The 27,424-nt window shown below is 34.5% G+C and overlaps 1 protein-coding gene across 1 annotated transcript in view; it reads right to left on the bottom strand.

Annotated features, from left to right (window-relative positions):
* Positions 1–25,761, bottom strand: part of LOC129225881 (transducin beta-like protein 2) — a 34,185-nt gene extending 8,424 nt beyond the window's left edge. The window contains 7 exon segments of the mRNA XM_054860410.1: positions 7,846–7,981; positions 9,399–9,485; positions 15,880–16,151; positions 19,546–19,577; positions 19,579–19,598; positions 22,668–22,874; positions 25,564–25,761. Of these exon segments, the coding sequence (XP_054716385.1) occupies positions 7,846–7,981; positions 9,399–9,485; positions 15,880–16,151; positions 19,546–19,577; positions 19,579–19,598; positions 22,668–22,874; positions 25,564–25,696 (887 nt within the window). The 5' untranslated portion in view covers positions 25,697–25,761.
* Between the last annotated feature and the right edge of the window lie 1,663 nt (positions 25,762–27,424).

Raw genomic sequence — 27,424 nt, 5'->3', positions numbered from 1 at the left:
ATCTGTGCACCATTTCTTTTAAAGTATTAACTTGCATCACAAAGCACTTTTAAAGTATAAAACTTAAAAAATATATATATATATATTTGCCTATTATTTCCAATTAACTCTTATAAGACTCCAGAATGCAGAATTTTATATCCATTTTAGATAATTTCCTCCGGGGGAGTAACCCCCGGGCCCCCAAAAACTGGAGATATTCTATATCCCACTTAAAAGGGAGCACTGCGTCACTCTCTTAATACCAGCCCCCTCTCTTTTAAGGTCAATTTAAAAAGGACAGCATGATTACACACAGTAATGAAAACGACACATAAAAAAGTAAAGAATGGCGTTACGCATCACAGAAAACAGACAAAAACATGGAAAGGGGTGAGGGCAATTAAAAATGTTGCTCCAAAAAAAAAAATCCTGCCCCCCCAGGAACTCAGTCCTAAATCCGCCTATGCTCTAGGTTTAAGTTTCCTTGAAAAGGACTACGAGCCTAGCTGTTTGATAAAAGATATACTGCGTACATTAATCGTTTGATAGCTGAAGAATTTTTTTGTAATTATGCTATATAAGTGCAGAGTAAAATGCGTACATTAAAAAATAATAGAAACGTCTTTTTTTTCAATATATATACGCACTTACTTCAATTTTTACACAATATGTAATTTTTAACAAGACAAATATTTTTAAGCTCACTTACTACAAAAGAAATTTTCTACACAAATTTCATAAATTCCTTATTTACATATAGCGCAAATTAAGTTACATGGGTAAACTCCGTTGATTTTTTTACTGTGTAAAACTCACACAGACAAACTTTTCCCCACGATAATTTTCTATAGCTTTTAATTTTTCATACTTCCTGTGGTATTCTTGGATTGCTAGCCATTCTTTCCCTTTTTATTAATGCGTTTTTATTCGCTTCACCTGTATGTATCAGAAGTGCACCCCCCTCCCAAATGGTAAAAATACCCCCATGAAAACTTCAACTTCACGGTCTGCCCCCCCCCCCCCTAGGTGGGCACCCCTCTATGTATGTATGTATCATGTAACGGAATATTGCAATTCAAATTTCGCTCACTTCCTGCAATCGAATTCTTTTGAAATTCGGCAGGCGACCTCAGACCTGATGGCAATGTAATATTCTATAATCAAATTAATTAAATCAACAAATCCAACAATGTGGAGAAAAAAAAATGTTAAAAAAATATATTTAAAAATGCTCGTAAAAATTATTTAAAAACATCCATAAAAACCTTTGATTTTTCTGCATCTGATAAAATTTGTTCCAATGTTTCTAGGTAATAAGAACATGAGTTATAATCGTTTTTAACTAATTTCATAACAAAATTTAGGTGAGCCTTTTCAATTGGCAATTCTTTGTTGATCAATACTTTTATTAAAATGTATCTGAAGTTTTCAAAGTAATATAAATATGATTTCCGCATGGATTAGCTGAATTAGACAATTACTCAATGGGCAAAAAAGGAGCAAAATTTGCCTACTTCATCAGAAACAGGCATGTTAAAACTCCGCCATTACAATATTTTTTTTCGAGAACCCCCAGGGGTTTGCGAACTACCGGTTGGGAACTGCTGCTATAACATATACAAAGCTTGAGGGGAAAAAATATGCGGAAACATTTCTAATATTTTGATACTACCAAAATTTGCATTTGCTACCGAATATAGCAAACAATTAAAGTAGATACAATAGAAAAATATCCTAATCCATTGAATGAAAACTGATGACACAATTATTAACAGCAATGTGAACTGATGCCTCCAGCCTCCCTACTAGGAAAAATTTCAGGTTTTTGATATGCTCTTTAAATGCACATTCAACTAATTTGAAAAATAAATGTTTTTCTTCCTTTTTGATGAAGCAGCTACTTGTAAAGTCAATGTTTTTTGTTTTCTGACTTTCTCCAATTAAGATAAACACACCAGTAGTAGCCACAATAAAATATATTTTCAAACTATGGGTTTACAATATTAATTACCTCTCTTGAAACTGAATGAGTGTATTGTAGCCCAACTCTTCCTTAATCTTCCCATTTTCTAAAAATGCCAGAATTTTAATTTGTTCAATTTTTTTTAATCTATTTTTTCCCGAACCTCAATTTTGATCCAGTAGTGGCCACTCCAAAATCTGAAATTTTCAGTAGTGGCCATGTGATATTCTCCCATTTGAAGAATTTACATTACTTGCTTTAAATTCAAATAACTGATGAAAAAATTTGATTCAATAAGATAGTTAGATTTATATTTAATACTAGAGGACCCGACAGACGTTGCTCTGTTCAAACTTTGTAAATTTAAAAGTTAAAAATTTCAATAAACTATCAAGTGTTTGAACCGTTCTGTTGAAAAAAAATAAGTTTAAAAAAAATGTTTTAAGCTGCTATGGTGTCAGGATGGGTATATTTATTATAACTTGATTTATCTAATGCCCACTGAGCAATTGTTTTATTAACTATTTTTTCTCCCGTACATGATGGTTTGTTCCTTCAGCCATACTCAAAGGATAAAAAGCATCCTCAGATATTAGTGTAAAATTCTAATTACCCATCTATAACAAATGGGAAATCCCGCTGCAACATCCCCATATGAAAAAGAATAAAACAGTCAAAAGGATATCGTTTAGAAAAATGATAAAGGAAAAAACAGTTCTCTGAATAAGTGAAAATTGCTCATCCCTCCCCCCTCTCGATGTAAAGTGACTAAAAACTCTTTAAAAACGAAAAGCAATTCTTTGCAATTTGAAATGTTTTGCCAAATAAGCAAAATAGCAATAAATTACATTAACAGTAACTTTAAAATGTAAACAAATGATCATGCAACTCTATCGTTTGTAGCCAAAGTCGCCAAGTCACCACGATACTGTAATCCAGCCGATCAGTGGGTGAAGCCAACTCCGACCGATTAGCTGTCCGATCTTTTGAACGAAAAGTTTTAAAACTTCATATATTACCTAATTTGTTCTTTCCACCAAAGATAAAGATCTTCCACTGCACTGATCTTTTGTGTACAGAACTATCCTGTTGTAATTTTTCTGGATGAAAAAAAAATTCGTCTTTAAATTCCATCATCTTTTCCTTTTAGAATGTACTGATTAGTTAGATAATCCTTAAAGTATTCTTGAAGTTGGTGCCAAAACTCAGATGGATTTCAGCCGAGAAACAAATGTTGCAAGGTACTGTACTTTCTGATTATTTGGTTAGGAAAACCTAAAGCACCAATCCGACCACATGGTTCAACTACGACGACAGAACACACGTTTTGCGTGAACCTCCCAGTACTTTATTTTAAAATATATCACAGGACCTAAAATCGTTGCTTTCAAGAAATGAAGGCTTCACTCTCCCTACATTTTATCTATTCTCAATTGACATATCACAGTAGGATATTTCTTTACAAAATGCAGAGCTGTCTTTCTTGCTGTCCTTTGGCAACGGATTAAATATTTATTTCAGTTCTCGCTCAACAATAGGTTAAAGTAAATATTAATCATTTGGGAGATATAACCATCCAGTGTTTAAATTAATTAATTAATTAACAAAAACGTTTCCAATTCGATCCATCGCACTTCGAAACCATGCTTGCCACGACTTAATTATACACAAAAAATTTGATCAAAATCGGTCCAACCGTTTAAAAGCCTTATGGTGACAAACGTCCGCACAGAAGATTTTTTTTATATATTAAGATAGACCAATATTTTATATAGGCCAATATTTAAACACATTATTATTGTTCATTTCTTTCTTCAAAGTATATAAGTAACCTTGAAATTACCACTACTGGTGTGTTCACATTAGATTTTTTTTCCTTTTTTGCTTCATAATTTAAGTTTTTTTAAATTTAAATAATTGGAAATAATATGCCACTACACTCTAACACAATTGTAACAAAAATAAAATTAAGCCAGTGGTTCAGCACTTATAGTTTTTCACTATTTCAGAGCTTACACCTGAATGATTACAGGACTTTGTTCAGTAACTATAAAGTTAAGATTTTAATGAAACAATACAATTCCAATAATTATTGCAAAAATGTCACATTTTTCAAAATAAGAACAACAGAAGCACAAAGAGCAGACTAAAAGAACTTTTAATTTATATCAGGCTAGGATGATTAAGACCTAGTGACATGATTAAGGAAATGTGAGATAAGTTACAAATGAAAAGACTTCCCAATTTTGTGATCTTAGCAAAATTTACAAACTTTTGTAAAATATTAGCAATTACGGAGAATTTAATAGTTTTTTGGTACTTTGGTCATCCTAAGCAGATGCGCTCAGGTAAATTTTCTGATTGATTTCTTTGGGATGTAGTTGGAAAAAAGATTGAAGGTCAAATAAATATTTATCCTTTTCAAAACAACAAGGTAAACATAGGAACCTCTTTATTTATTTTTTTCTTTCTGAAGAAACCAATTACAGGACAGCTGCAATCTCTGCTAGTTAGGAGCAGAAACGAAGTTAGCAATCTAAAGTTGCGTTCGACGAACCTCACCGGTTAACCGGTAGGTAATCGGTTACTAATCGCAGCATTCTATGATCAACCGGTTACTGCAGTGGTTACCATTCTAAGCAGTTGATTGGTTGATTGGAGCACGTGATCATTAGCTGTCACGTGATTTACTAACCGGGCGCTACCGATTGTGCTCGTCGAACATAAGCTATGACTGCCATAAAATCTTTCTTTCTCCATTGTTGATTGTACCTATCAGCAGGGATCGACTGATATAGTCGATATATATCATGATATATATCCGATATTTATTTTGAAAATATCATGATATTTTGATATTTATTTTTTCAACTACGGTATTTTCAATATAAAAATTATATCTATCATAGTAATATTGTTCATTTACAATTAAAATTAAGCAAAAAGCTATGCACTATATTTTTATGATGTAATTTAATACATCATTATTATAACAAAGTAATATAATATTTCTTTTTCATTTTATTTTCATAAAACTATTAGTAATATAACAATTTTAATTCAGATTAAAAGTGCCTAATTAAATATTAAACATTGATCAGAATAAAAGAAAATGTTTTATGACTGCACCAACTAATGCATGTTTTTTCATTTCTGAATCATATGACTGTAAAAGTACTTAAAAGAAGAAAAATGAGTAAGACAGCTAATGCTCAATTAACTTCTTTAAAATTGATACAAATGTAAAAATAAATATTAGATATAAATGATGAAAGAAACCTTCATTTTAAGTCTACATATTGTAACAATAATATAGGAAAATAAAGAGTGATTTGAGGATGCATTTGCTATTTTGAAAACTTGAGTTTGTGCTGATTGAAAATATCGGACAGATATACGAGGTGCGGCTAGAAAAAAACCGAACTAGCACAGGTGAAACAATAAAACGAATGCAATAAGGCTGAAAGTCGCCTGGCCTGTCACATGACTCTTGCTCAGCCTACTGCTCGAGTTTCATTTGCCTCCCGCACTCAGTCTGCCCGTGGCGTCTGTTCTAAGTAGTTGACGTTTTGTCTGTGCGTCGGAAAAATGTTGAGTGTACAGAAAGAACAGCGTGTTAACATCAAATTTCTTTTCAAACTTGGAAAATCTGCAAGTGAAACGTTTGTAATGTTGCAACAAGTTTACGGCGATGATTGTTTATCGCGAACACAAGTGTTTGAGTGGTTTATGTTGGATATAATTTTAGATGTTATAGAGCTAATAGCCTACAGCTAAGCTGAAAATTAGGCAACTCATTTCCAACTGAATTTTGAGGGAGTGGTCTGCCCGAAGAAAATAAGACATGAATCATTCTTTACACTGAAAAACATTTATTTAACATATATTATAAAATGGTTACATTACTATAGTTTGGTCCTCCGAAGAAAATTAAATTATGTTAAATCAAAAAGATCTTACAATAAGTCCATGCAGGTGTCAAAAAGTCCTGTCGATGTTCCATAGTGAATCCCCACAGGTAGATGGACGGCATCGCAATCTCCCCAGAATTGCACGCTGGTCAGTTCACACCTTATGAGCCAAGTTCACCATATCAGGGAAAAATATCGAAGATGGACAAGATCCTTTTTCTTTGGAGACCAAACGACCCACTTAAATTGGACTATAACTTTTCACTTTTATGGACGTCATGGCAACACGCGCTTCCAAAACTGAAGACATCAACAGCGAATCATTCAAAAAAGATCAGACCTCACCTGAGAGGCCAGTAGCAAAAACTTATGATGACATGGACGAACACATTTACAAACACAAACAACACAAAACGAGGAGACAAGTGAGAGAAAAAAGTAGTGGTCGAGCTACGGCAGAACGCAGAGAAAAACGCAGCTTGCAGGTTGCACAATTCTTATTTAATTCGACATTCAGCACCCAACACCTCAACATTGTTATCTCATGTGATCGACATGTGCTTTGTCGGAAGTTTACCGACGTCTGCCGAGTGACGGCAACCAATCATAGCGTGCCACATATTTTTCCGAACACTTCCGATTCAAACTCCGACATTTGAGTGTCGGTGGCAGGTGGATGGGATTTCCCGTGCAAGGTTTTTTCCGGAATGGCAAAAGGTAAGTTACAAAATGTTTTTTTTTTTTTTAAAAACAATATTGGTGAAATCCTTCAAGAAACAAAAATAAAGGCATTTAGCCCAACAGTTTAAACGATTTAAAGATGGCCCCGAAGACACAAGTGATGACGCTCGCACTGGCAGACCATTGTCAGCAAAAACTGATGCAAACATTGAAAAAAATCGGCAAACTTGTTCGAGAAGATCACCGCTTAACAATCAGAGCAATGTCTGAGTTGACAGGAATTGACAAGGAAAGTGTTAGGCAGACTCTTCATGAAAGTTTCAACATGAACAAAGTGTGTGCAAAAATGGTTCCAAAGTGTCTCACAATTGAACAGAAGGAACGCCGAAGAATGATTTGTTCTGACATCCTAGAAAACATTGAAAGAGATCTCACCTTTTTACAAAATGTTATTACTTGTGATGAATCGTGGTTTTTTACTTACGATCCCGAAACCAAACGCCAGTCGATGCATTGGAAATCTCCTGATTCTCCACGACAAAAAAAAGCACGAATGTCAAAATCAAAATTCAAGGCAATGATGATTGTTTTTTTTTTGCTGTCAAAGTTATTGTACACATTGATTGGGTACCAGAGGGACAAACAAGTGAATCAGCATTACTACATTAGCGTCCTGACTACCCTACGTGAGCGAGTACGGAGAAAACGGAACGATTTGTGGAAAAAAAAGACATGGATCCTGCACCAAGACAATGCCCCAGCTCACAATGCGTTGTCAGTGAAGACGTTTTTAGCCGATCACAACATTCCCATCTTAGACCATCCACCCTACTCACCTGATTTGGCCCCCTGTGATTTTTTTTCTTTTCCCTAAAGTCAAGTCAGCTTTGAAAGGAACTAGATTTGAGAGTGTTGAAGCAGTAAAAGAAAAAGCGACGGAAGTAATGTATGGACTTACCGAAAATGATCTGCAGCATTGCTATGAACAGTGGAAAATTCGTATGGAGCGGTGTATAGACCGAGGAGGAGAGTACATTGAAGGAGATAGCATCAAATTGTAAATAATGGAAAATAAAATTTTTTTTATAGCATCAGTTCGGTTTTTTTCTAGCCACACCTCGTATATCAAAATCTAGGATATTTTCAATGTTTTTGAAAATATCATGATATTTTCAAACATTGGCTATCAGTGATCAGTCTATACACTGATGGTCACAAACAACAAAGGTTAGTAAAATTAGCTGATCCACAAAATTTACACTATTTTTTAAATCATGGTCAGGGAAGTAATGAAGAATCAACACTTACCTGGATGAATCGTTTGAGAAACTAAAATGATATACTCCTGACGTGTGCCCTTTCAACTCAAAAGCTCTTTTAACTTCTTTGAAATCGCCCGTTTTGGAGAAACAGACTTCCCACACCCTTACATCTGGAGTGAAACCTGAGGAACAGGGGAAGTTTTTATAGTACACTTTATTACCATATGTTATTCATTAAAAATAACAACAATGGTGCAAAAATTATAGCGAAAACATAATCAGTAATTGAATGGTCAGCTAAATTACCGGAGGATGCTACAAAATACAAATTTTAATAGAGAGCGTTTTTTTTTTGAGAGAGAGAGAGCAATGAAAATTGAAAAAGCTGCCAATAAAATGCCGTATCCAAAATTGCTCCACTGTAATAAACGGTTTCCTCAAAAGGATAAAGATAAACCCAAATTCCTTTTTTAAGGAACCAACCAACATTATTTCACCGGAAAAACAATTTTGAAAAAAAAAAAATCGTATCCAATGTTGATCTAGCCGACCATTCAATTAAACCAGTGGTCGGCAACCCGCCAATCTCTAGCCCGTTTCCAGCCGATCGCAGCAAAATTTTGGATTTTACTTCCAGTCAGAGTGATATAAAAAGCATAATTATCTTCATCAAAATTACGTTTAATCACTGGAATTTTTACTGGCATCATTTTTTAAGTTTTAAAGCAAGCAATAATAGTTGTTTGAAAATATTTTGATGTAAGTTAATACTGTTCACACAACATTATTTTAGCAATTTAAAACAACTTTTTATAGATTTCACTAGTATGTTTTTATCAGAGTTAACTTACAATTTGTAGTTAGCACAGTCTCAACTTAACACAGCCATTTAAATCCATAGTGTATACATCACCTTCCACCCCACCTTACCGGTTGATCTTTGTTTTCACTGAACTTAGAAAGTCAATCTTCATTCAATTTAGGTTGCCGACTGCTAAATTAAACCATTGAACACCACATGTATGGCTATCAAAACATTTTAGCAATTTTAAAGTCAAATGTAATCATGAATGATTTGATTCACAGAAAATTTCTATTGCAATGAACCGACTCAATATTTGAAATACACCGCCAGCTCAGTCAATTCCAGCCGAGGACTGCAGTTTCGTGCTTATTAGCACTCATCAGCCCGGCATAGGACTAACTGAGCTGGAGGTGGAAAACCTCTTAAGGAAGCCAAGAGTGCCAAACAAACTGGTAGCTAATACAGAATTAGCACTGACCAGACGAGTAACTTACTGAATATACCTGCCTTGCCTGCAATAGAGTTGAACCAAACCATTGCTTCGGTCACTTGTCTGGTCAGTGCTAATTCTATATTAGCTACCAGTTTGTTTGGCACTCTTGGCTTCCTTAAGAGGTTTTCCACCTCCAGCTGAGTTAGTCCTATGCCGGGCTGATGAGTGCTAATAAGCACCAAACTGCAGTCCTCGGCTGGAATTGACTGAGCTGGCGGTGTATTTCACGTATTTCTGCCTTAGCCCTGGCTATAGGGCAGTAACTTACTGAATATGACTCAATATTATTTAAGTTACATACCTGATGATGCAATAAATCTGCCGCAAGGAGAGACACAAGCATAGTAGTTGTTGATGTGGTGTGTGTCAACTGATGCCAGTTTCTGACCTGAAATTTCAACATTATCAAAAACTTAAAAATCAATAAAAATTCAAAAGTAGCAATCTTTTTGATAATTACATTTCCAACATGGGTAGACCATTTTAAATATTAATTTAAAAAAAAAATATCTTTTCAAAATTCACTGACAATCAAACTCATTTTCCGTATGCATCTTTCACCTGATAGGACTATCGCTTAAATCCCATTAAAATCATGCATTATCAGGAGTGGGTATTAAGCTTGTCATTTTGGTGAAAACTAGTGGTTGCCACGTGGCGATTAAAATTCCAAAAGTGGTGATTAAACTGAGATAAAAATCTAAAAATGGGTCCTGATGAGCTTCCAAATGCTACAAAATTAAACATTGAATCGCCAATTCTTATTAATTTCTACTATGTTTTTTCTACATTTTATTAAGCTTTATAATCAATATAGCTAAATTGCCATAATAAAAACAGAGACAAAAGAAAAGGAAAATAAATAAAGTATTAAAAACCCAAGAAAATAAAGTAATTTAGAAAAAAATTACATTTTGAAAATGAAATAAACAAAATCTTTTAACCTCATAACAAGGTAAATGTTGTTCATCACAATAGCAAGGAAGAATTATTTGTAATGCATGGAACAAAAATAGTTCATAAATTTAAAACAAACAAGGCATTTTTTTTTTTTTTTTTTTTTTTGGCCCATTTTAATGACATCAATTCCAACCACCTGTTTATAGTCCAATTCTTAATTAAAGAATTTTAAAGAGAGCATCTATGAGCAGGGTCTGACAAAAGCTAAAATCTTAGGTGCCAGACAAAGAACAATAAATTTAACTTAGTCTAGGGCTGCAACTTTTGGGGGTATCAAATTCACTTCATTTTTGTGTTTTTTTAGCAGAAACATGATTTGACTTGAAGGAAGATGAGTGAGGGCAGCGATTTCAATATGACCCCCCCCCCCCTGACTCGGAAAATTTGAAGCTCCGACAAAGCCGCAAACTAATACAGGAATTTCTGCTGCTGGAATTCCTGCTACAACTGCTAACAACCCGAAATGTGCGGTTTTTCAGTGTGCAACAAATATTAATGTACAGAATAAAAGATGTCTCAAAGTTACGACATCCAACATTTAAACTGTGATACGCTCCATGTGCAGGAGTACAAACAACCAACTTTCTAAATGTTTAATCAGACCACTTTTTTCTCCAGAGAAAACACAATACAAAAACATGTTTCTAAAACTGAATGGAGTTGTTCTGAAAAGGGGAGCTTATATGACAACTTTATTTTCTATGATGAAGCAGGGAACAATATACAGTCCCGCAGATTGGAAGGGACCTGAGCAACGTAATTTTAAGGGATCAAAATGGAGTCCTTTTTTACTTCCCCCCTTTTAAATTTAATTTTACTTTACAACACATCTCACTCCAGTGGCGGATCCAGAGGCCTGTTTTGGGGGGGGGGGGGCAATTTTATCCATGGGCGATAGGTCCATAAAAAATTGGGGGGGGGGGGGGGGGTCAGAGAAGTCACGGGAGGGGGGATGTGGGCAGCGCCCTTATTTATTTATTTATTATTTTATTTTAAATTTTATAAAATTGGGCTATGGTATTTTTGTTGTTGGTTAAATGATCGTCTCAAAAAAAAAAAAAAAACCTAGGGACACGACTTGAAATCTCGAGACAAATATCAACAGTAGACTTCCTTCTTTCGATTCAAAGCTCCAATTTAATCTTCATCAAAAAACGTGACAAACATTTAAAGTACCCTTATTAAGTCAACTCTTCTTTCTTTAAACACGTGAATCGATCAGCACCAGCATTTTCCACTCGATCTATAACTTTGAAGTTAGAAAAACGGAGGGGCAGTGCCCCTTTGTTTTTGAAAAGGAGGGGCAGTTGCCCCCACGAGCCGCCTATGATTCCATCCCATCCGTTCTCACATGCGCTCAAAAGTATCGGACGCACAAAAGCTATTTCGTTGCGAAGATCATTCATGAGCTTTTAAATTGAGTCTTACAAATAAAGGAAATACATTCCCTTATATCGCCATTTTATATATTTTCTCTCATCCTATTATGGAATGAAAAAAAATACCATTCTAATGTAACGTGGGATTTTCAGAGATCGATATGACATGGATTTATGAGGCATTTCTATGAATCTCCTCGGTAATACATTTTTGAATAAAAATAATGTCTAATGATTGCAGAAAAAATGAAAACAAGCAACTACCAAAGTTCACTATAACTACAAATAGCGGCAGTAAAAAACGGAAAACAAAAGTTTAAATAAAGATATATCGAAATAAATCTTGTAACAAAAATTGCTTTTATGATAGAACCAGAAGCAAATAAAGCAGTTAATTTTCGTTATACAAAACATAATTTTCCACTATTTAACCAGTATTAAAATAAATTTAGGATCAAAATAAAACGTTTTAAGTGTTGTTTACTTTTGTTTGAATAAGATTTTACTAGGAAATGCGAAATACAAGAGACAGAAAAGATCTTTTAACAACTAAAAAAAAATTGATCTGTTAAAAAACCATATTCTGTTACAGCATTGTTAAATTACACTTAATCAGTGGCGTAGCAAACTTGGATGTCAACCGGGGTGGTAATCTGGGCTATCACCCCTCCCCCTCCCCATCAACCGAAGGCGAAAAAAAACCTTATTCAATGTTCGATGAAAGAAACGAAGTTCATACAATATTTATAAACAAAACGAAATTGTGCCCCCCCCCCCCCCGCGAGAGGGATATCATCCGAAATAAACGTTTCCCTCGTATTGATACCAATGCATTTGAGAGATTATAAAACATATGCGAATTTCTGTTGGTATTTACATTTTTCCGGAACTCTTACATGCGTTTTGGGTGTCTCCGCCCCCCCCCCCCCCGCCCCACTCCATATGAGTACCAGCCGCCTCAAATGCCCTTCTAGTGAGACCAATATGTTTGATAGAAAAAAAATATTTTTTTTCATGTTGGAAATAAAATTCAGAATTGAAACATCGAAATTTCTCATATTCATTTTAGTGTCACACTCTAGGGGGTGTCACCCGGTTTAGCCCCGCCCTGCAAAATAATTTTTAATATAAACTGAAACGTTGGGGAATTTTTTTTTAGAATTGAAGCATTTAAATTTTTCAAAAAAAGTTGAAGATCAATTTCGGGTGCCACCTGGGGCAAACCCATCCGCGCCACCGTAGCAACACTACTGACTTCATCAACTCACATTTATATATAAAATAATTGAATTTATAAAATAGATAAAGGAGAAAAAAACCCGTATTTTCATATCAATCAACTAAAAAACCGCAAATTAAGGGAATATGTAATACCCCTCACCCCCTGGAGCAAAAATAAAACGTATGTATGGCACCAGTTATAAATATGCAGGAATGATTACACCTTCGAACGATATAAAACAAACGCTGAGATGGAAATACGCTTTCAATTTTTAACATTTATCATTTAAATTTTGAGCATAAATGAAAAAAATTTAATGTATAAATTTTGAATTTGAAAAAAAATAGATTATTCTTCAGAAAGTGTTCAAACAAAAACGATTTATTTTGGTATGCAACCTAATAGTAAAAAAAAAAAAAACCACGAAGTCTGTTGGGGGGGGGGGGGCGATCGCCCTAATGGCCCCCCCCTGTGGATCCACCACTGTCTCACTCATAACATTCGTCAAGTACAATTTAATAGGATTATTGCAAGATATATAAGTATGATTGTGTGATTGATTGGTTTTCTAGTACACAGCTACTACTTTGAAAACATGTAGTTACTTCTCTTACGAAGAGGCCTTGACTTTTATGAGGACCTGGATATCTCTTTGTCTTGATCAGGCCCTGGGTTGAAGATTCTTACAGATTTTGAGGAAATGCAATACAACGTTTTTCTTTCTACTTCACATAAGTGTATGCCAGGGCTTTAACTGCTTCATATAATGTAGAAGAAGAGGTTTTTACTTTTTCAGTATATGATTGAAAAAAAAACAAGCACTAAGACTCATTAACGTTGCAAATATCCCTAAACCGTTTTTGCAGAGGGGCCCAAAATTTATAGATCTGGGCCTGATGATCAGCCAACTTTTACTAAATAACAAATAAATACCTTTGTGATTGAAAATTAAATGAATGAATTACCAACATTTTGATGCACAAAAATTGCAAATTACTGCAGACATGTGTTTTAGTGTTACAAGAAACACCTTTTTAAATATAAAGAAGTTTGGGCTTTTGGATAAAGAGTCATCCAAGGAAAGCAACAGGTGGAACAGGAGACAGTATACATGCTAAAAAATGGAAATTAACAAAACAAATAAGACAAAATGACACCTGGAGTCGAAATTTATTATATTACTAGCCTGCTTGCCCGGCGTTGCACGGGCTACTTAAAAAATGAAAGAGCTGTTCAATTGATGTTTTTGTATTATTCTGACATCAGTTTCTAAAGCGCTAAGGAGTAAATCATTACGCGTAATGCAAGGTTTGCAAAACACCAGTAGAGCATATTTTTGGCAAAAACCTCTCTAACGTTTATCATATTTATCAATAATACAAGTTATGAGTATTTTCAATTAGCACAAAAGATGAAAATATATGCATTCTCAACTATAATATGTGCTCACTTTAAACTGAATTAAATCTGATAGACTATATCTGAAATATTTACGTACAATTACAATAAGCTTTTTACATAAAATGACACACACTTTTTTGTTGATTACGTGAAACTAAAACACCAAGACTTATTAAATACCAATAAGCATTAATTTAATATCAAGTATCAGATTCCAATTAAGCTTTAGTTGAAATCCTTAAAAACAATCTTTTTTGTTCAACTCTGTTTCACTTAAAGAAATCCAAACAATCTTAATTTAACGTGTTCTTTTAACGATACAAACTGTATTGCAAAAATCGAAACAGGAAGGAAAAAGAGATTTATTACAATTCGAAAACTCACCCATGTGACGGAAAAAAGTCCAACAAAAGAAACATAATTAGTCGCACATCCTAAATGAACCCAAATATGAGGCCGACGAATGATAAACTTACACTTCAATCAGTAAACATAACTAAAGAAACATTTTTCATATGCTGAAAAGAGTTAAGAACGTTGAATGTGAAAAAATAAGAAAGGACAGACGATAAATGTCCGAATAGCGCAACCAATTTTAAACTAATTAAAAATGAAATTCTAGATGGAAACGTTGTTTTAAGATTTGGACAGCAGCCAAAAAAATCTCTTTTGACACAATTATTAGAATTTTATTTGCTCACCCATATGCAAAATGGCAACAGGAAAGAAATAAAAATTCCTGAATGGCGTTATGTTAATTAACGTTTTAATTAATATCCGCTAATTAAAGTCGTACAATTATGAGATTGGTCCTATTGTTTTCTTTGGAAAATTTCGAATTGATCGGTATCTCGTTTGACTCCCGATTCGCAGTGGTTCTCGAGAAGATCGATCTTCAGACAGACAGACAGACAGACGCGAACAGATTTTAATATTATAGTGGATTCCATCAGGAAAAAACAGTTAACTAATAAATTTCCAAGAAATCCCATAAACAATGCAAATTGTCCAAAAAGGAAACCACCCCGAATAAATTAGCAATAAATTTACAGACCGGAAAAATAATGTATGGAAGCAATATAACAAATAGAAAACAGCAGAAAAAAACAGAGCGAAAGATAAACAAATTGGAATTAGTTGATCACAAAACAAAATAAGAAAGCAGAAAATTAAAAAAAAAAAAAATAAATAAATAAAAAGAAATGTACAGATAAAAAAAACCTAAAGGGAAGGGAGGAGAGATGCCAGTTTACATCAAAATAAAAGAAAAACAAACCCAATTATAAAAATGGAACCCACACAGAAGGAAAATACGTATTCCATTTTCAGAACTCTCCGACAAGTGTGGTAATCATCTTCCCCAGATTTCCTTTTTACTCCAACTGACCCTACTCTTTGTTCTCCAATTTCACGCCTCCTCATGCCCAGTGGCGTAGCTAGACCCGACTTTCGGGGGGGGGGGGGGGGTTACTTCTTATATATATATATATATATATATATATATATATATATATATATATATATATATATATACATATATATATATATATATATATATATATATATATATATATATATATACATATATATATATATATATATATATATATATATATATATATATATATACATATATATATATATATATATATATATATATATATATATATATAAAATCGCTTGGAATTTTTCCCTTTTCTTCTTTTTTTTTTCTTTCCCTTCTCTCTTCTTTTTCTCTTTTTTTTTTTTGAGACTAACTTTTCAGGGGGGGGGGTTGTCCCCAAACCCCCCCCCTTAGCTACGCCCCTGCTCATGCCTACCTTTCAGGTCCCAGATGACAATCGTGGTATCCGCAGAGCAGCTCATTATGAAGTGTCCGTTGCAAGCGATGCCCACGTCGATGATGTCCACATTGTGCAGCTCTGGAAACTTCAGTATCGGTTCGACGTTGCCGAGGGCGCCATCGGCCTTCTTGCCGACCTTGTACACCTGGATGGTGTTGGCAGTAGCGACGGAAGCGATGAAAGCTTTGCCGTCGGGGCTCCATTTGACATTGGTGGCATGGTCGAACTCGACATTGGCACGAATCGACCTGGAAGAACAAAACATTATTAGGAGGAAATTAACACTAGAAAGACGGAGGGGCCCGTGTGGCCCCTCGCGTAGTTTGTTGTTTAATAACTCGGATAATATCTAACGGAACTTAATGGAATTTTCTGACTTTTTATTATATGACACTATTTGAATGCTTGTTTAATCATTTAATCATTCGCCTCATAGTATTGTTAATAATTATCCTTATACAGTCGACGCTCATTGTAACGACCACACATTATAAAGACCGTCCCATTATAACGACCAGTGGTAAAAGTCCCAACTTAGTTCCTATGAACTCTATGTCAATTTGCTTTCATTACAACGACCTTTTTGTATCGTCTAATCCAATACAGCGACCGAATTCAGCGGACGCTATTTCTGGTGTTCTTCCCAATAAAACAAATTTGTAGCTTGAAATGACTTTGATTATTGTTTACGGACATCTGCCGGAAGTTTTCAATGTCAAATCGAACTTTGAGAGGGGTGGAGGGATTACCATTCACCACTGCTAGCACAGAAAAAATAATGGGAGGAAAAATCGAGAAATTTCCAGATTCCTAAGAAAAGGGAGTTGACAGATGTGTTGGTAGTTTGGTGTTTGAATCTAGTGGTTTTTAAAATTTGGGGTTCTCGAGGGACTTTTAAATGCTTCTTTGAAAAGCAAGAAAAAACACAATTTATCACCTATATCTGAAACAGAATAATGTCTCGCAAAAATCACTTCTGTCAAAAAGGCAAACATCTGTCTGGTTTTATCTTCAGAAAATGTTGTGGTAGTAGTAGTAGTAGTAGATTTGCAAGTGTGTAACATTTTCCTCCCTATATTTTCTACTTTAAAATTTGTTTAATATTCTGTCATAATATTTTGCACACGATTTTTCTAAAAAATTCCTATGATAAAAATAATTTGGGCATTTAACTGGAATGTTTGAAAAAGTACCATTTTTTTCGGGACAGCGGGTCATGCATGATGACTGTATATATTTTTTAATTATACCTCTTATAACGACCACTCGTTATAAAGACCTTTTTCTCTGGGACGGAGATGGTCGTTATATCGAGCGTCGACTGTACCTAGAAAGACGGGGAGGCCACAGTGGCCCCTAAGCATTTTGACAATTAAAAAATTAATTTTTTTCCTTTCTCCTAATTGTTGTAGCATAAAAAAAAATTGCCATTCACTCTAGTTTAACCTGTAACTTCCTCTTTATGCAGCCGGTTGGATATCCAAATGCTATAAACAGTACCGACTGCTTACCATCCTAACGGTGGCCATTGCTCTTGGAAAGGAAAACTAATTCAACCTTTTGCCCAGTATAGAGAGAAAAACTAAAAATAATTAAGTACTAAGTTTTTATTTAGTTAAGAAAGAAGGTGTATCAGGCATGTGGACTCCCTCAGGAAGAATTTTTAAAAGAATTCACTCCAAAAATGGGTAGGGGCCACACTGGCCCCTTCAGTCTTTCTAGGTATACAGAAAATGTCAGTCGCTCTAGTGTTAAGAAGGAATGATTCTTTTTTGCAGTACAGACTGTCTGCTGTCCATCAACATTCATATTCAGAAAAATTTATTATCTCTTTATATTAAAAACTAGAGCTGGCCCTGCTGCCAGGTTTGGATTGTCCCAACTTTTGGTGGTATTGCACACACCCTCTCGTGAGCCGTCTGTATCCAAATAATAATTCAAACCCTAAATTGAGTAATGATGTAGTGAAAACAATAAATTTATGAAAAAGTATCCAATTTCGAGTAAGACGAAGGCATTTCAGTATGTTTTACAACAATGAAATATGATTCACTGTGTTTAATAATATTAACTGTATATAATATGATTCCTGCTGATACGGACAATTATTTTTCTCATTAAATTGTCAAAGTGGTCGACATAATTTAAATGCAGAGTCAGTATTAATCATTATATAAATAAACACAAACTCCAAATTTGTATGTCCTGGGCATGGGTGCAAGTTTGGTGATGTGTTCAAGACGGAAAATATTTTTAGTCCCTCCCCCTCCTCCCCCCCTACATACGTGCTTAAGGAAAAAAAAATTGTGTATATATGTTGTACATTTTAACAATGCCAGTTTTGGAATCTGTGCTTAATTTGCTTAATAAGCCTTTAAATTGTAATATTTAAGCGTTTTGATATCGTAATTCTAAAAAACCTAAAAACCGCCGATAATGGGGGGTTTGGGGGGCTCTCCCCCGAAATTTTTTTTAAACTGAAGTTTAAAAAAACGCAATGGTAGGCCATTTTGTAAAGTCCAGGGAAAGGAGGGGTTCAGGGGCTCTTACATCAATTATTTCATACTGATAGTCCAAAAATCACAATATTGGGCAACCTTCAAAAATATTAGAGAAAGGGGGCGGGGAGGGCGCTCTGAGCTCTTCCCCCGAAATTGAAGCTTTAAAAATGAAATTGTACTCCATTTTTCATAACGTTTATACGCTTTTTGAATTCATTATCGAAGGGATGGAGTTCAGGAACCTTCCTTCGGCAATATTTCGAAATTGAAGTTCCAAAAACGCAATTTAAGACAATTTTAGGTAATCTTAGGGGTAAAAGCGTTTGCAGCTCCCCGCCATAAGTTTTTTGCCGATCGTAAACATTTTTATTGCAGCAATAAAATCGCTTGGGACACAAGATTTTCACGTTTGCAACATAAATCAGTTCTGATCGAAAGGTCTACCCAACATAGCACCAGAAAACCAGAAAAGAAGGAAAGGTGGGGGAAGGGTATGGGCGAGTAATGATAATGAACAGGCACCACTCCTTCACAGTCTTCATTTGAAAAATAATTCTTTTATAAGACAGCAGGTGAAGAAATTAGCAATAAAAAACCGCTTCAGTGAAGCAGATAGATTTTTTAAACGGAGTGCACTTTCCAATATTCATTAATTAAAAAAAGAAATAAGGGAACTGAATCCTTACCCCAGGCAGGCCCCGAATCACATCCCTCTTAAGACACTCAAATATAGCCTAAAGTGGCGTTTTAAATATTTCAGCATCAAAACATTTTCGGAAGAGAACTCCTGAACCCCTTCCTCTGAGTTCACCAAAAAATGTCCTAAATTTGAATTTTTAAGGCTTCAGTTTCTAAATTTTTTTTTTCTAAGAATAGTACCCCCTTTATCTATAAACATGATGAAACCACTTCCAACAATAAAATCTCTCCAGATAATTGCTTTCTGTTTGAAACTTTACACTTGATTTTAAAGGAAAGCTAAATAACTTTTTGTGTCAAAATAAGGTGAGGGAATTGCACTGCTTTAACAAATACAACAATTGGTTATCAAATGATTTGAATCAATGATTTTTTTTTAAATTATTTGATTCAAATGATTAAAATCACTGATTTAAATCATTGACACCTTGACAAATATTACCTGTGATTTTTCTCCACAAATGTTTTGACAGTCCCAAAGCATAACAGATCGATCTGTAATCACATAAAAAGAGTCACAAAAAGCCAGTTATACAATTTTTAAAAATCAATGCGAAGTTGTTTAGAACATACCGTATTTTCCTGCGTATAATCCGCGGATTATCTGCTAAAAAATGCAAAGTTTATGAGGTGCGGATTATGCGCAGCCACAGATTATCTGTGATTTTTTTTTTTTTCGCTTAACACCAACGCATTGAACCTCAATATTTTTACAGTAGGATTCACCGATCGAGACCGTACGCCGATTGAATGTTGTTTATTTTACGAAGCATGCATGTTCTTCATCGCTGCCTGCCTGTATGTTGGTTATTTTACGTTGCTTGAATGTTCCTCTTGGCGATTCAGGTCATGTAAAGTAAGCAACATTACAGTGAAATAGCACCATTTGCACAAGATTAGATCGTTTGCTCCTTTGACTTAACACTGTTTTTCAAGCAATTAGCGAACTATAATCAATATTTCAAAAAGACATCATTATATTTTAGATTATCTTTCAGCTTAATTTTGATTATGCCTTCAAAGTAATTACTTTTTCACGTTTTTAGTTTAGTTGCTCAAATGGTATGTTAAATTCAAACTTTATCTTTTCACATCGTATTATCCGCGGATTATACGCCGCCGCGGATTATACGAAACTTTTTTTTTCTTCAGACCGATTTTAGGACCTGCGGATTATAGGCCGCCCGCGGATAATACGCAGGAAAATACGGTAGTACATTTAATGACTAAAATTTTGCAAATTTCTCAATAGTTAAAACCTAGTTAGATTTTTACTTAGGAAATATAAAAAATTGTTGAAAATGCAGTAGAACCTTCAGTAGATAAAGTGAACGGGACTGAACCACTTTCACTAGACATTTTACATCCTGTAGTAAGAATGGATATTGTTTATTTTTATATGAAATTATTTAATAACAAATAAATAAAACTCAAGGAAACTGATATTAAGTTAAATAAGGTCCCAGCTAAAACAGTTTTGGAAAATCTGGGTTCTATTGTAATTTGATAGTTACTTTTTTTAAATAAAGCAGTGAGAAGCAAAGGGTGGACAGTTTCAAGCAAAGGGTGGACGTGAGTGGACAGTTTTAAGTTTTTAATAGAATGTGTTTAAAGTTCTAGTCCTAGGTAGGCTTTCAACAAAAAGTTTTTCTAAATCATGCTGCATAACAGCATCTACGAGGGTTTGTACCAAAACAGAGGAGAGGTTCACCTATCATTTGTACTGGTTATCATCAAATCTTTAATTTTGGCACTTATATCCCTTTGCTTCTCAGTCTTAAATGGGTTTTCAAAACAAAAACCATAAATTGTCATATCTTGCATATAACCATAGAAATTAAAAGCTTCTCACTTTTAAGCACACTGAATAAAGTTTGCAATTCCAAACCCTCTTACTGGTAATAGGCTGTAAGAAACCAATTGACTATGGCTATGGACTTTTCACTCCAGGGGTCACTTCAGGGTGATTTAAATTTTATACAAGGTGAGTCTTTTTATTCTGAATTTTATGTAAGAATTTTATTTATGAATGAAACACTGATGAAGAAAATTAAAATTCAGTAACAGACTCGACTGTCAATTTATTATTTTGGGCTTTCTATCTGCGCGTCTCTTTGAACTGCATCAGCTTTTCTGCAAAGCCTGGTAGTAAGAAGTCATCCCGTTCTTTTGACGATGTACCTATTCAAATGGTTAAGCCAGGGCTAATCTTAAACTACATGCAATATACCAACAGCCCAGTTATACCATCCAGAACGTAGTTTCATCCTTGTTATGGACTCAACGATCTGGAATACACAATAACCAAGCAGAAGGTAGATGTTCACTTATTTGAAGCAGAGATTACCAAGAAACTGATAGCTAAAATGAATTTAGCGTACCAGTGAGAATCGACAAGCAATGGCGTGATAAAGATTACAGTGCCGGCAAAAAAAAAGAAAAAAAACCCTTTACATCTGATTAGCAATTAAAAACATGACATACAAACTTCTTGTCATGATTTTACTCGGCATGTTCCCTAGTGATTTGGCCGAATACTGAATATTTGGCCGGATTGTGTCCGAACATTTGATGTCCGGCCAAATCACTAGGGAACATGCCAAGTAAAATCATGACAAGAAGTTCATATGTAAAGTTTTTAATTGCCAACCAAATGCAAAGATTTTTTTTTCGGCACTGTATAATGTCTGAATCTATTCCCAACTCCAATAAACTATAGGGGTTGCTGCAGCCACTGTCTAATGGCGGATGAAAAAAGTAAAACAAACAAGTGCCGTAACTTATTACTTGCTTTGACACTTAGTGAATGATAGTAATTTTTCATTGTGTTTGTGGAAAGCGTTCTTTTCTATTCTTCTGAAATTACACTACACCACAAACTGTCTGAAGCCTGAAATTTACCCCAAAGAAAACACGTGGAATGGAATATTTTACCTTTTTCTTTAGTATATTGTTAATCTCCGCAAGGTAGCGTATTCGAGCTCTGGAGTTGCAAATAGTTTTAATGATAATGGAACATACAAAATACGTATTAATGAGTGGCATCAACCAGGCTCGGTTTTAGTAGTTCTGTCGCCCTAGGCAACATTAACAAGTGCCGGCCCCCTCCCATTGAATAATAATAATATAAAAAATTAATATATTGATAAAATAAAAATAATTGTAAAGGGCTTAAAATTAAAGAGAGTTTCTAGTTAAATTCCAAACTAGGTTTTGCATATCCAAGCACTGGTACATACTTTAAATTATCTTTTTTAGCGTTAAAGTAATGCAATTTATGGCACTGAAACAGATATTAATATTTTTAAAAGATTTTTAAGTCACGCAGTTTGCCGCCTCTAAGATCACATTCAATTTCTTGTTAAATTCCGAACTATGTTTTGCATACTGGTACACACTCTAAATTACGATTTTTTTTAGCATTGAAGCAGTGAATTTTAGACGCTGAACCAGATATTCATACTTTAAAAGAATATTTCAAAATTTGCCTCCTACCCCAAGAGCCGGGCCTGGCATCAATCATTCACTACTTACATATTAACAAATATAAAAAACAACACGAACCATTAGCACAAGAGGCCAATAATTTTCCGTTGGCACTGTAATCCATGTCCAAAATTTCTCCACTATGTCCCTTTAAGCTTGAGATCAACCAAGGATGGGTGTAAGTATCTTTCACTTCCTTTCTCTTCACTTGAGCATGCTTAGCCTCTTTTTTCTTTGGTTTCTGTTCTTTCTCTTCATGGTGCTCTTTTTCTTTTTCTTCAAGCGCTACAAAATTAAATCATTGAAAAAGTTTGCATTGAACGTCCCATTTTTCCTACAACTTGATTTAATTCATAAACGTTACTTTTATCTGCTTTTTACATTGGTCACTGCTAAGTCCGATGCATATTAGGGTCATTTCACGGTATTTTTGACATTTATGTAGAGTCCGTAACATGACCTTTTTTTGCCATAACTTTTTAATTTACTGTTTGATTTGCAAATTATTTTAATTTGAGTTGGTGTGTTATTAGGAAAAGCTCAAAATAAAATATTATGCTAATCTTTATATACATATATATATATATATATATATATATATATTTCTTTTGTGCGGATGTTAGTAACCATAAGAATTAAACAGCTAGAAGAATTTTCATCAAATTTTTTGTGTGTAATTAAGTTGTGGCAAGCATAGTTTATATATATATATATATATTTAGAAGCCTGATGGATCGAATCAGAAACGTTTATGTTAATTAATTTAAACATCAGATGGTTATATCTCCGAAATGATTAATATTTATTTTAACCTATTGTTGAGGGAGAACTGAAATAATATTTAGCCCGTTGCCAAAGGACATTAAGAAAGCCAGCTCTGCTTTTTTTAATGAAATTTCCTACTGTGATATGTAAATTGAGAATAGATAAAACATAGAGAGAGAGTTGGAGGAACAAACCATCAAGTACAGGAGAAAAAATAGTTAATAAAACATCTGCTCAGTGGGCATTAGATAAATCAAGTTGTAATAAATATACAAATTCTGACACCAAGCAGCTCACAACACATTTCCTTTTTACTTTTTTTTTTCAACAAAACGATTCAAACACTTGTTAGTTTATTGAAATTTTTTTAACTTTTTAATTTACAAAGTTTGAACAGAACAACAACTGTCGGGTCCTTTAGTCAAACAGTAAATTTAAAAGTTATGGCAAAAAAAGGTCACGTTACGGACTCTACATAAATGTCAAAAATACTATGAAATGACCCATTAATGTATACTTATTATGCGCTTTTTCATTCATACACTTTTTTCATGCAGTCCCTTCCAAAATGTATAAACAGTGCTTCACTGTATTTTACAATTTAATGAACTTTTTAAACCCTAATCAAGCAGAGGCTGATTATTGAATAGGCCAATGAGGCCGCGGCCTAGGGCCCCCGCTCTTGAGGGGGCCCCAAAAGGCTAAAACCGTTTTAGCTAACAACTTAAATTGTTTTAGCTACTGCATAAAACTGTAAAGTTTACCAGCAGGGGAGCCCCTGAAAAAGTGTTTGGCCTAGGTCCTCTTGATATCTTAATCAGGCCCTGTAATCAAGTATAAATTTATGTATTCTATGTTTATTTGAGAGTAGTTCTTCAATGAGGGTGAAGAACTGTGGAAGTAGAAACAATTTCAAATTTTTTCAAATAAGCAAACCAATTTTGATTTTACTAGGTAGATAGTACGCTCACGCACTTAAAATATAATATACACACTTAGCAGTAGAAATTAGTAATTAGCAAATTTTAATTTTATCATCAATCTGAAGATTACAGTACAGATGTTTACATTGTTAACCTGTAGGTTTTGGCTTTAGACATCACTAATTTATAGTTTTCACAATTGTCAATCTGATTTTCACCTTTTCTGATGCAAGTTTCATTTTTTAATTTAGAAGTGAAGATAAAGAAAATATATGAATAGGGCTGTAACTAGACTTGTTTCAGGGAGGTATTTATACCATTTCTTAAGAAATATCTGTTCAACTATCAAATTTCAATTCATTTGTATACTCTATTGATCGATTTAAATACGATTTTACACTGTACTACTGTACGATTTAAATAATCTCTACAGTAGATTATTTAAAAGAGGGGGGTAAAACATGAACAAATATAAAATGCCTGAATGACTTACTGTATCAAATGAGCATTTGTAAGGACATAGTATTTGAAAGGTGGTGATGTTTTCGACAAGTTTTTAAAATCCGGAGAGAAATGCCATGTTATTTTATAGAACAGATCTCTGCACACACACACACATAGTGCTTAATTGATGCAGTTAATTCTTGCGCTGAAGCAGATACAAGCAGGCAGGAAGATATCCATAACTGGCTTTTGAAATTTTCTGAAACTTCCCCAAACTTTTTGATGCCAAAAACTACGAACAAATATAGTTTGATATTGCTAGAATAAAACGAACATTGAGGTAAATTTAGTAATTACGCCAAGATCCCAATTATTGAAATATCCTCAGCAGGTCCCAAGACTCCCTGTTCCCATATTTGTAAAATATTTGCGACAACTTTACTTTCCCGATTGGTGATAAAGAATAGAAGAGTCAAAACAATCATTAAAGCAAAAGATTACTTTTCTTGGTCAACTCAAGAAATTGCAAGCGTTTTGCCAAAAAAAGAAAAGGTAAAAATGTTTTCTATTTATAAGGTGAACACTGTTTTGTCTTATTTCTTCATGGAATAGTAGCATATACCTGCTCAGATGTTTGCATTTAATAACTTTTGTGATACTCCTATTTTTCCAAATTGCCAAAATAATGGATGGAAGGCTCCCGAAGAAATGTCTGCCCCGGATTTAATGCTTTTATAATCAGGCACTGTACATACAAATTGGGGAAAATTATCAAAATGAGTAAAAACATGCGGGTTGGCGAAAAACTTGCGTCAAAGTAGCGTCAACGATTCAATACTCACCGGTATTTGAAGCAGCATCCACCTTTTCGCCTTCAGATTCAAGAGAAGCTGAGCGTTTCCAGAACAAATATGCCACTAAAACGGTAAATAATCCCACAATAAATGGTACCCACTCATAAAAAATATCTTCCATAGTTATTCAAATAAAAAAAGAAACTGCTACAAAAACAAATTTCGTCTACAAGCGAGATTCAATCCAAAAGCAAACAAACCCTGTTGCCACTTTTAGTCCATAAATAAGTGATTGTTGGTTTTTCAGTGGTGCGCCCTTGATGCTGGGGGGAGATGCCCATCCCTGCGTGCCAAAGGTTTCTCTTTTCTCTCTATTTTCTAATATTTAATAACAACGACAATTTGAGGAATTTTCATTTAAAGAAACGACACGAAAGATTTACACCATAAAGGAACCCTCAACATCAACCGCACTCAAGACTCAAGCAAGCACAAGCACTCAGCCACGGAGGCCATATATCAACCAAGTTCGTCACTGAAGGAGGTCAATTACCCCCCCCCCCTCCCCCCACACACACCATTGGCTTTGAAAAAAAAGCCTAACAAAAGTCCCACCGTAGATGATAATCTTTCTAAGAGCGATGGCATAGTCTTGATAAAAACTATACAACATCAGAGTCCCTATATTATGGTTCCTATTTATATATTGGTGATTTTAGCACGTTCATTAGTGTTATTTGTTATTTTTTTTTTATTTCAGGGTTGTCCACCCTTCTAAGAACAACGGCGCACCCCCCCCCCCCCCAATAAGAAAAATACACCTCTAAGCAACCCCCCCTCCCCCTAAATATTTTAATGGCGCAGTCTGCACCATGGCCCTCTAGGGTCCTGTTCCTTTGAATATGAAGTTACGACAACATTTAAATACTACTGCATTAGACTAAAGTCCCGATTATCCTTATTCGGCAAATTTTGTCTTGACGATTCGGTAAAAATATCCTCATTCGCAGAAAGTTGTACTCCTATCCGAAAAAATTATCATCATTCGGCTACAATTTGGAGTTGCATTCCGCACTCCCAAAAATTTTAATTTGGGGCGCCTATGGGCAGGCCCATCATTAGGGAAATTTGAGAGTTGATCTATTCCCCCACCCTCAGATTTTGGAAGTAATGTAATTCTAAAATGACGGCGATAAAAACCCAAACACCAATAACCTTCTCTTTTCAATGGGCTCCCAAAGAGGATGTATGCATTTTCCAACTCAGTGACGAAATTAATACAGCTGAACTGTGATAAATTTAGAAATTGAAGCAACCGTCAAGTTTTTTTTTTTTTTTTTTTTTTTAAATTTTGGAAGAGGGCAGTCGCTCATCCCCTCTTAATAGGAACATGACTATATTGCTGATCTTTTTTGCGCTCTATATATGCTACACTTTTTTTCTGCGCTATAACAAATGGGAAAGAATAGCTCTTGTCCAAGGATATTTCTATTGTTGGTTTTTCAAGATCCTCTAATTTTAACCTTAAGTCTCATTTGCTAGCATAATGTAATAATGAGGACATATTTCTAGTGTGTTGTTTTGACATAAAACTCTATTAACAAATGAAATAACTTGGTTTTCAGTTGCATGATTTTTGCTTACTTATCCAACCCGATGGGTTTAATTAGAAATCAAAAACAGTCATTTTAAGTACAGTAGAATCCAGTAGCATTATCATTAAAATTTCTAGCATTTTTTCCCCCCTTTGGGGGAAGGAAGAGGCACTCACTCTGGTCGTCAGATAAGATATAACAAGTACTGGTTACTCCAATAAAATACATCCCAGCTTCCCATTCTTCTGGCCTGCACCAAACTTTTTTTTTCTGAAGGTTTTCAATAAATTGCTGCATTTTTCTTTTTTTGTGAA

This window comes from Uloborus diversus, chromosome 7 (genome assembly GCF_026930045.1).
Source record: "Uloborus diversus isolate 005 chromosome 7, Udiv.v.3.1, whole genome shotgun sequence".
NCBI lineage: Eukaryota > Metazoa > Arthropoda > Arachnida > Araneae > Uloboridae > Uloborus > Uloborus diversus.
Note: the sequence above shows the minus strand (reverse complement) of the source record. Positions and strands in the feature narration are given on the sequence as shown.